A 10850-nucleotide genomic window follows, 5' to 3' on the forward strand; every position below is an offset into this window, starting at 1 on the left:
AAGGGGTTGGCTGCTGACAAGCAGGGTTTCAACAAAGGTAGGAAAAAGTCCAGGCATATTTGGTAGCCGATGCTGAAGGGTGATCCAGGGGCCATCCCACTGGTATCTTCTGCTTAGTCCCTGCACCTCCTGTGACACCCCATAGCCCCCAACTCCCAATCACTCAGTCCCTAGGACACAGGCAGGCCAGTCTCCAGAGCGTTTATTCTCTCCTAGTGGGGAGGGAGTAGGGGTCCAGTGGTCTGAGGGGCACAGGCGCCTACGTGTACCACATGAAGCCATAGGTGGCACGGAGAATCTCCTCGTTCATGCGCAGCCCGTAGAGCTCGCCCATCGTGGGGGTCACCCAGCGCGTTGTGTGGAACACGGACTCGCCCACCTGCGGGGACAGAAGGGTATGGGTGGCGGCGCAGCTAACCCCTTAGGCCCATGCAGCCTGCTGGGACCCCACCAGGCCTGGCAGCCACTGTGCCTACACCCAAAACTGCCTTCCCCTTCCGGCACTGGGCACCCACTACCCCTCTGCCCCAGGTTTTCTGTGGGAGGCTGCATTTCTGCAGTGGCCTAGACCCCCACCCTCCCTGCTGAAGACCCACCTTCCAATCTGGCACATCCTTCATGATGATCGCCTCCTCCTCCAAGTTCTCCCGAAGCATCTGGAGAACCCTGCGGGGACAGGGTGGGAGGTGGGCGACAGGCCTGACCACCCTGAGGGGCCCCTGCCTAACAAACCTGCCAAACCTGTCCCTGCTCCACCTCCCCATCACCTCCTGCAGCTTTCAACCCTGCACATGCTGACTCCTCTTCTTTCCTTTCTTCCACTGGCAAACTCTTACTGTCCTCCTGCCCGGCCCCAATGCCCCCTCCTCCAGAAGCCCTTCCATTCTCCCTCTTGGGTCTCTGCTGCAAATCAAGTTTGGGGCCCTCTCCAAGGACGATGGCATCCCCTGGAGCCACGTACAAGGTCATGGCTGTCGGTCCCCATGTGTGTTCTGGCCTTATCCCACGCTGCAGGCTGCAGCACTCAGGCCTGTAACCTCCCGACCCTGGCCCCAGCGGCACACCTCCGGTCCTTCTCTGCCTGCAACAGAGGCATCAGTGCAATGCGGGCCTCGAAGTCCTCGATCTGCAGGCGCCTGTGAAATCCCAAAACCAACACTCAGATCAGACCATGGTGGGATGGGGGGCAGATGATGAGGCCCTTGGACATGCATTACCCTGGAAAGGGGTTTGGGGGAGAGGCAAGCAAGGGGGAAGGGCTTGGGCAGTGGGCTCTGCCCACCAGCAGCCTGAGACGGGGGATGGGGGGGTGCATGCAGTTGACACAGGCAGCGTCAGTCCACAAGACTGCTGGCTTCACACTTTCTTTTCTGTTCAAAACTTTTTTTTAAATCCTAAAAATAGCCCGGGCCTGATGATTGCAGTTAACTGTGGGGAACGTTCATCATCGGGTTCTGGACTTTACAAAATCACATCCCTTTCACCGCAAAATAACCGTGGGGGGGCAAGCATCATGGGCAGCTCCTTTCTTCTCCCTGATTTTTGGCATCTCCAAGCCACCAGCCCCACCTGTGCTGGGCGGCGTGGGGAGAGCGATGCCCAGTGATGTGGCCCAGGGGGTAGCCTCCAGCCCTGTCCCCTCATCACTAGGAATCTCACAGTAGCACAAGGAAGGGTCTGGGTGAACTTCAGCCCCCACCTCAACCCTCCCACCCCCTCCCCATCCCCCAGGACAGCAGCCCCGCTCCAGGCTGCTGCCCTCACCACAGTCACACACCGTGGTTACTACTGGGTCCCTCTGGGAGACTGGGCCTGGTCTTGCCTGTCCAGTGTGGCGGCCCCAGCGTCCAGCACCCACCAGGTGCTCCTGAGTTCACTCAACAATGTTGAGCGCCCTCCACGTGCTAGGCCTTCTCCAGCACCGCCTGTGCTGGGGGTGGGCAAGCTCAAGGTGGGTGCTAAGGACACAGGACACAGAGTGGGAGAGGGTGGAGGGGCCCAGATCGTTGGGAGCCAATGAGAAGGAGCCACGTGGTGGGGCGTTGGGCAAGCTCAGAGGCGGCCAGAGTCCCAACCAAGGCCGTTGCAGACCTGGGTCCCTCAGGCCCTGTACTGCTGGCCCGGCCACTGTCTTGCACGATCTGCTTTTTAAGCCTTTGTATCATCATTACCTGATCACCACCCACAAAAAGACAAAAACCCACTAAGAGAGTGCATCACGGGCCTGTCCCTCCACCTCCACCTCTGCTATGCTAACGTGGACCCTCGGGTACCCAGTGGTGGAGGTCAAGGGCACCCAGTGCACCTCCAGTGCATCTGGAGGCGAGCTTCTTGCTTACTAGTCAGTCATTCCTTGAGGGTAAAGCCCAGAAATGGACTTGCTGTGTCAGGGCCTGCACTCCCTGAGGCCTGAGGAGTTGACAAGGAGCCCCGAGGTACACCAAGTCCACAGGCACACGTCCCCACGCTCCCCTCCTCACCAGCGCAGGGCCTACCTGCGTTCGCGGTTCCATTTCATCATGCTCCAGTACCCAAAGAGCAAGGTCCCGATGCCCACGGCGAACATGCTGTAGCCTGCGGGGAGAGGGGGCGCTGCTCAGCACCTGCACGTGGGACAGGCCACCTTGTCCTTTCTTCTCCTGAAGCATAACCCGCTCGCTGTGCAGATACTCCAGTAACATGAATGAGGGAGAAGGCAAAAGCCCTCATGAACCCCCTGCCAGAGATGGCCAGTACCGTCTCTAATGCCTATTTGTTCAGACTACTTTTTTTTGTCTCTGTGGAAAGTCCACTGGCCCCCTCCCTTGGACACCCCTCCCCCGCAGCTGCAGCCCACTCTTTATCCCATTCACCCACTCTGCGGGCAGGGACACCAGGCTGCGAGGCTGCTACACCTCTGCCCCCACGCCAGGGTTCCTGGAAGGTACAGGCCTGGCAGAGACTATGAGAGGGCCTGAGGGCCTAAACGTTTACGGTTGGGTGGCCCTGGCCCCGCCACTGCCTAGAAGGCTGTTTGGTTCCCTTCAGCCAGCTGGTCCCCATGGGGAAGGATGGTGTCCACGCTGCGTCCCAGCTCCACGGAGGTTCTGGCTGCCTGGGCCACCTCCCTGTGTGTTGCCCACAGGGGGCTGGATGGGGCTGCCGGAGGCAGGTAGTGCCCTGCAGGGGCTGCCCAGCCACCCCCTGGGCTCCCAGGTGCTGCTTCCTCCCAGCCCGGTGGGGTGGAGCCCCTTCCCGGGACCCCAGGAGACAGAGGCCGAAATGAATATTTACTGAGAACCCGTGGGCACCTGTGCTGTAATTCTGACAGGCCATGAGCCTGCTGGGGTCTTCAGGGAGGTCTGGACGCTTGGGGCCTGGCTGGGGCTGGCTCGTCCTGCACCACCTCATCTTTCAAGCCTCAGTCTCTCCTCTGGACAGAACTCGTGGTTGCTGGGATGAATTGACAAGCTCAGCCAGACCAAGCTCCATTTAACACCCAGTAAAGGACCGGCAAATGGTGGGTAAAGCCACTTCCTGGGACTCGTGGGGGGACAAAGTGGGGGCTCTTTCTTCTTCAGCTCGTCTCCAGCACAAGGCTCCTCTGGCACCTCTGTTGGACCCAGAGATAATGAGAAACTGGCTCAATTTTTTAATCCCTTTAGTTCAACCTGTTAAAAACATGAGCTCAGGGTAAGGCACTTCCACATTATGGGGCACAAGGTAGCGAGGGCACCCTGGTTCCTGTGCTCAGAAGTAGGACCTCTCCTGAGAGGGCCGAGTGCCCAGGACCAGTCCCTAGTGCACCCATGGCTCTCCCACAGTGGCTGACCACCTGCGTTGGGCACTCAACGTTCTTTCCATTGGGTGGGAGTGTTTCATCAGAGCTGCCCGTTATTTGCAACAGCTGCAGAGAGGCCTGGGGCTGCTTCTTCCGACCCAGCCCCAGGGAAATGACTGAGAGACTGTCTTTGTGAGGACCTCTTGCCCTCAACATTGGGCACCCATGTGTGGGCCCATCTGTAAGATAAATTCCAAGACTAAGGTAAGGTGGCCTTTAAGATGATGCAGCTCTAATTCACCTATTCCTCATTGACAGTGGTGAGGCTGAGGCCCCAGGCCCTCAGGGGGTGTCTGTGCCTCCAGAGCTGCCAGTCTGGTGGGAGAGGTCAACGAGGGGCATGCCCAGAAGGGGGTGCGGGCCACATGTAAAGAAGACCTAAATGAATAGAAACGCATCCTGTGTTCATGGATCGGAACTTAACATTGTTCAGGTGGCAGCACTCTCCAAACTGAGATACAGATTCAGCTGTCCCCATCAGAATCCCAACCTTCCCGCCCCAGTCCCACAGAAATTGACAAGCAGATCGTGAAATTCATATGGAAATGCAAGGGACCAGAATAGCTGAAACCATTCTGAAAAAGAAGAACAAAGTTGGAGGACTCTTCAAACTTATCACGCAGCTGTGTGTACAAGACAGTGTGCCCTGGCATAAGGATAGACATGTACATTGATGGAACAGAGCTGAGAGTCCAGAAATAAACCCTCACATTTATGGTCAATTGATTTTGGACGAGGGTGCCAAGATAATTCAATGGGGAAAGAACAGTCTTTTCAGCAAATTGGACAACTGGATAGCCACATGCAAAAGAAGTGTGCTCCTTCCTCCCTCCATACACAAAAATTAACTCAAAATGGATCAAAGACCTCAATGTACTAAGAGCTAAAACATAAAACTCTTAGAAAACAGAGAAGTCATTCTCTGTGACCCTGGATAAGGCAATGGTTTCTTAGATATGACACCAGAAGCACAAGTGACAAAAGAAAAAATAGAATTGGACTTCGTTGAAATTTAAAACTTTTGTGCTGCAAATGACACCATCAATGAGCTGAAAAGACAACCCACAGACTGGAAGAAAGTATTTGCAGATCATATACCTGATAAGGGAATGGTATCCAAAATATATAAAGAACTCTTAAAACTCAATAATAAAATGATTAACCACCCAATTAAAAATGCATAAAGGATTTGAATGGAAATTTCTTCAAGGAAGCTATATAAATGGCCAATAAACACATGAAAAGATGTTCAACATTGTTAGTCCCTAGGGAAATGCAAATCAAAGCCACACTAGATACCACTTCACACCTACTAGGATGGCTAAAAATTTTTTAAATGGAAAGTAATTAGTGTTGTCCAGATGCAGAGAAATTCGAACTCCCGTACATTGCAGGTGGGAACGAAAATGGTACAGCCAATTTGGGAAGTCTGGCAGTTCCTCACAATGTTAAATGTTGAGTTACCATATGACCGAGCAATTCTACTCCACCTAAGAGAAAGGAAACATATGTTCACACAGAAACCTGTACAGGAATGTTCACAGCAGCACTGTTCGTAACAGCCAAAAGGTGGAGACAACTCAAATGTCCAACAAGTGGTAAATGGACACACAAAATGTGGTCCATCCGTACAAGAATATTATTCAGCCATAAAAAAGAATGAAGCACTGAAATACTACAACATAAGCATTAAAAACGTGCTGAGACAATCCCACTACTGGGCATATACCCAGAGAAAACCGTAATTCAAAAAGACACATGCACCCGAATGTTCATTGCAGCACTATTTACAATAGCCAGGTCATGGAAGCAACCTAAATGCCCATCAACAGACGAATGGATAAAGAAGTTGCGGTACATATATACAATGGAATATTACTCGCCATAAAAAGGAACGAAATTGAGTCATTTGTTGAGACGTGGATGGATCTAGAGACTGTCATACAGAGTGAAGTAAGTCAGAAAGAGAAAAACAAATATCGTATATTAACGCATGTATGTGGAACCTAGAAAAATGGTACAGATGAGCCGGTTTGCAGGGCAGAAGTTGAGACACAGATGTAGAGAACGGACATATGGACACCAAGGGGGGAAAACTGCGGTGGGGTGGGGATGGTGGTGTGCTGAATTGGGCGATTGGGATTGACATGTATACACTGATGTGTATAAAATTGATGCCTAATAAGAACCTGCAGTATAAAAAAACAAACAAAACAACTAATACTAAACTTTCATTGGGTTATTTGTATGGAAATATGTTAATATAAATGTTTCAGACATTAAAAAAAAAAAAAAAAGTGCTGAGAAGTCACACAAAAAGGACACAGAGTGAATGATGCCATTTATATGAGAGGCAAATCCATAGAGACAGAAAGCAGATTAGTGGTTGTCAGGGGCTGGGAGAGAATGTGGAGTGACTGCTAACGGGTAGAGCATTTCTTTTTGGGGTGATGAAAATGTTGTAAATTTAGATCATGGCGATGGTTGCACAACTGTGAATAGACTAAAAATTGGTGATCTGTACACATGAAATGGGTGAACTGTATGGTATGGCATGTGCATCTCAATAAAAATGTTAAAGATACCAGAAAAAAAGAAAGGGCCACTCGCTGGGTGCAGGTGGGAGTGGAGAGAGGAGAGCTGGGGGTGAGAGATAAAGGGAAAAGGTGGGGGTAGCAGTCACTTCGGTAGCAGCGTGGATTAAAGGCGGCCTGAGCCAGCTTGGCATGTTCTGGGATGTTGGCGCTGAGTGGGCCAGGCAGAGAAAAGGGGAGTGGGTGCCAGGCTTGGGGCCATGGTGCCTTGACAAGAGCAAGACTGATTGGGAGAGAGCAGCTGTGGATAAGGCTGGAGGACAGAGGATGAGGGCAGGGTGCAAGACAGACTGTAGGGCCTTTGCATTTACTGTTCCCTCTGCCTGGGGAAATCCTTTTCAGAGAGGTCCTTTCGCCCATTCTGGCTAAAGCAAGCCCCAGTTATCCTGGGCCTCGGCACTGACCACGATGGGAAATTATGGAGTGGTGTGTCTGTCTCCTCAGCTAAACAGTGAGCTCCTCAGGACATAGCCCAGCACCATGGATGCACTCAACAATCACTAAATGCAGGTACATAAACAAAGACCACATCCCAGAAAGGAGTGTGGTCTTATATTCCTCACCCCTCTGCAACCAGGAAAGACTGGGGTGGGTCTGTCTGTGCTGCAATGAAAGTTGGTGTCAAGGGCTGTGATGTGAGACCCAACCCCAATCGGTGGTATCTGAGGCACATGGGAGGCACTGCTGTATTATTAACTGGAAGAGGACCAGGATATGGGCCACATTTGTGACTTAAAAATGAAAGAGATGCTGACTGTGGGAAGCCCAGGGAGACCCAAGGGCTAGGATCCTTCTGCAGCCTGGTCTGCAGCCTGGTCACAGAACTATCCATGTATAAACAGACCTCACGCCACACACCCGAGGAGTGCACTGACCTGGGTGTTAAGAAGAGACTCAGATCACTTTATATTTGTTGAATCTAGGAATGAGTCTAGAGTCGAGTGCCCATGTGGTGCCAAATCTAGTCTGTAACCTGTTTTTGTACGTCCCTCGGGCTAAGAACACTTTTAGGTTTGCAAAGTTGTAAAAAAAAGCAGCAATAGTGGATAAAGACCATCTGGCAGAGAAAGCATGAAATATTTATCTGGCTCTTTACGGAAAAAGTTTGCCAACCTTTGTTCTGGATTACAAAAAAGCCAAGAAGGGGCGGGGGAAGACCTGAGTTTTCACCTGACAATAACTTTTCTACTGTTTGAATTATAACTTTTTTTTTTGAAACTATGCCCATGAATTTTTTTGCTTTTTAATTGAGGCATAATTTGCATAACATGCGCAGGGTTAAATGTAAAGTTCAATGACTTGGAGCAAAGTACTCATTCTTAACTCGTTTTACATTTTTTATATTTCTCTGTTATCCTTGGGTGCAGAGTATGGGCGCCTTTTACTTTCTCACTTACATTTTTTTGTGTTGAACCCAATAAAAAAATTTAAAACGTTACTTAGAACCCCTGACAATTTTAAGAACACATAATTCTGGGATAGCCTGAAGTTGGGGGAGGAACCACTGCACATAACGTCTTTTTTTTTTTTTTTTTCAGAACATCTTTTAAATTCTCTCGGTATTCCGGGTTTCGGCCCCAGCTTTGCTCTGGGTGGCCCTGTGGGGAGGTCGCATCCTCTCTCGGGCCTCAGTTTCCCCACCTGTGAAACTGAAACGTGGCGGAAGGCTCGCGGCGCGGGCTAAATTAACCTCAGTTTCATCAATTGTAAAATGGGAATAATTAACGGGACCGACCTCTTGGGCTGTTCCAAGGAGGCAAAGGGCTTAGTAAATGCTCGACAAACTGCAGCAGTTGTCGTTATTGTTAGTACTGAAGCTGTTGGGGATCCTGGAACTCCGCCTCCCGTCATATGGAGAGGGAAACTGAGGCTCGCTAGACTCCCCGGCATCCCGACCCCGCCGCGGCGCCCAAAAGGCCCAGACCCTGACACCCCGGCGCAGGGCGACACTGACCCGATAGTCCCCGACGGGGAAGGTTCCGCTTGTAGTCGATAGGGCCGTAGCCCCCCAGCGGTGGCATGTCCTGCTTCACCTTCGACGCCGCCATCCTTACAGGACCCTGCACTTCCCGTCGCGAGAGGAAGTTACGCAACGGCGACCAACGCCATGATGAGTGTGGCGGAAGCTGCCGCGCCGGTCTCGGACCCGGCTGCAAAACCTAGGGCGCTGGTGCACTTACCTACCCCAGTGCGTGGGAGAGCTCGGATAGCTGGGCCCGCGATCGACTGCACGCCCCCAGCTGCGGCCGTAGAGTCCTTATTTTCTCTTCTCCCACCTGGGGCGTGGCTCAGTCGGTGTCAAAGCCTGCAGCCCGTCCGGTCGCCAGAGTCCTTGCACCAAAGGACCACCCATTCACCTTCCCTCTGGGGCGATGTGCAGGCCAGTTAGAAACCTCAGGCTCCCGAGGGAGCCAGCTCTCTTCCCCATTTTCTCCCCCTCGGGGGGCCCTGTGGGCAGCCCAGGGCTCCACAGGGTCAGGGCTGAGTACACGAAGTTGGGGGACGGCTGCTACTCAGATTCGGACTCATGAGGAGCCGCCCCAATCCCAGGCACGGATTCCACTCCTGGTGGTGGTCGGGACGCCTTGCTAGTGTCCTCTCATCGGGAACTGGACCATTCAGAGTTATTATGAGTCACAAAGCCCTAGGGCCTTGGGGGGCACCACGGGGCGGGGCCTGGGCCCCCACCCCCCACCCCGAGGCGGGGTGACGCTCGCGGTCACTTCACAAGGCAGAAATTGTTACCTAGGCAATAAAGGGCACCGCGGCGGTGGGGGCCCGGGAGTGGGCACATGGGGGTGCGGGTGTGCAGGTGCCAAGCGCCATGGGTTAGGCCCGAGATCGGAGTCCGGCCGCCCACCGACAGCAGCCGCCTCCTGCTCCCCACGAGCCCCAGGCGCCACCATGTCGGGCGACAAACTTCTGAGCGAACTCGGCTATAAGCTGGGCCGCACGATAGGCGAGGGCAGTTACTCCAAGGTGAAGGTGGCCACGTCCAAGAAATACAAGGGCACGGTGGCCATCAAGGTGGTGGACCGGCGGCGCGCGCCGCCAGACTTCGTTAACAAGTTCCTGCCACGCGAGTTGTCCATCCTTCGGGGCGTGCGGCACCCGCACATCGTGCACGTCTTCGAGTTCATCGAGGTGTGCAACGGGAAGCTGTACATTGTGATGGAGGCGGCCGCCACCGACCTACTGCAGGCCGTGCAGCGAAACGGGCACATCCCCGGGGGGCAGGCGCGCGACCTCTTCGCGCAGATCGCCGGTGCTGTGCGCTACCTGCACGACCACCACCTGGTGCACCGCGACCTGAAGTGCGAAAACGTGCTGCTGAGCCCTGATGAACGCCGCGTCAAGCTCACCGACTTCGGCTTCGGCCGTCAGGCGCATGGCTACCCCGACCTGAGCACCACCTACTGCGGCTCGGCCGCCTACGCGTCGCCCGAGGTACTCCTCGGCATCCCCTACGACCCCAAGAAGTACGACGTATGGAGTCTGGGTGTCGTGCTCTACGTCATGGTCACCGGGTGCATGCCCTTCGACGACTCCGACATCGCCGGCCTGCCCCGGCGTCAGAAGCGCGGCGTTCTCTACCCCGATGGCCTCGAGCTGTCTGAGCGCTGCAAGGCCCTAATAGCCGACCTACTGCAGTTCAGCCCGTCGGCCAGGCCCTCCGCGAGCCAAGTAGCGCGCAACTGCTGGCTGCGTTCGGGGGACTCCGGCTAGAAGCCGGGGTTCCCACCATTCCCGCCGCCCCGAGCACTGCGCAAGCGCAGCGCACGCGCAAGAAGCGCGCTTCCGGAGTTCCGCGAAGCCGCCGCGCGCCCTTGCGCACGCGCCCTTTCCCCTTTCCCACTTCGACGCCGGAGGCGGCAGTCGTCCCCGTTTGGAATTCAGCGCGTCCGCCACGATCCCAAGAGCAGAAGGGCGCGTGCGCTTCCTCGGTTCCCCGAGAGAAGGCCCCGGGAAGGGGCTGGACGAGAGGAGAGGGAAACGTTGCCCCCGTGCGGAATGAGCGACCGCTACGCGGCGGGCAGTGGCTGCTTGGAGAAGCTGCTGGCGAGCGGACGCGCGCGGAGGGCCTCTGTCCACAGCCAGCCGCGCATGCCGGTGAGGGACGGCGCGCTCCAGGCGCTGCCCCCCTTGGAACTTGCAATAAACTCGCTCTTTCTCGCACCTGGCTCTAGCGACGGCCCCCTTTTACGGAGCTGGGGGGAGGGGATCGCTCCCCGGGAGAAGGCAGGCGCGGGCGTCCCATTTTAGAGAAAGGCTTGTGGAGGTTCTTGCTACAGGTCTGAAAAGGGAGTTGGAAAGACTCGAACCCAGACCTTTCGGGCTCCCCATCTTGGGCAGACTCGAAGGGGCTTTGGAGTCGTCCCCGGCGTCGTAATGGTCCTGGGAATGGAGGTGCTGGACTAGGGAGCAAGAACCCCAGC

General features: G+C 54.5%; 2 protein-coding genes across 5 annotated transcripts; one reads left to right on the forward strand and one right to left on the reverse strand.

Moving 5' to 3' along the window:
- Positions 1 to 186: 186 nt before the first annotated feature.
- NDUFA13 (NADH:ubiquinone oxidoreductase subunit A13) lies at positions 187 to 8734 on the reverse strand. 4 transcript variants are annotated; one of them, XM_082381914.1, is made up of 5 exons: positions 8599 to 8734; positions 2496 to 2574; positions 962 to 1081; positions 597 to 666; positions 187 to 379 (listed from the first exon to the last, which is right to left on the reverse strand). In XM_082381914.1, exons 2-5 carry the CDS (start codon positions 2564 to 2566, stop codon positions 260 to 262), a joined length of 381 nt encoding a protein of 126 aa, XP_082238040.1. In that variant the 5' UTR covers positions 2567 to 2574; positions 8599 to 8734; the 3' UTR covers positions 187 to 259. The 4 variants fall into 4 exon arrangements, with proteins under 4 accessions (XP_082238040.1, XP_082238039.1, XP_082238037.1 ...); XM_082381913.1 differs by having other exon boundaries at positions 8595 to 8733; XM_082381911.1 differs by lacking the exon at positions 8599 to 8734 and adding an exon at positions 8369 to 8518.
- Positions 8735 to 8918: 184 nt separating this feature from the next.
- Positions 8919 to 10596, forward strand: TSSK6 (testis specific serine kinase 6). Its single transcript, XM_082381910.1, has one exon. It carries the CDS (start codon positions 9319 to 9321, stop codon positions 10138 to 10140), a length of 822 nt encoding a protein of 273 aa, XP_082238036.1. The 5' UTR covers positions 8919 to 9318; the 3' UTR covers positions 10141 to 10596.
- Positions 10597 to 10850: the final 254 nt, after the last annotated feature.

The sequence above is a fragment of the Balaenoptera borealis genome (assembly GCF_965194805.1).
Source record: "Balaenoptera borealis genome assembly, chromosome: 2".
In the NCBI taxonomy this organism is placed as follows: Eukaryota; Metazoa; Chordata; class Mammalia; order Artiodactyla; family Balaenopteridae; genus Balaenoptera; species Balaenoptera borealis.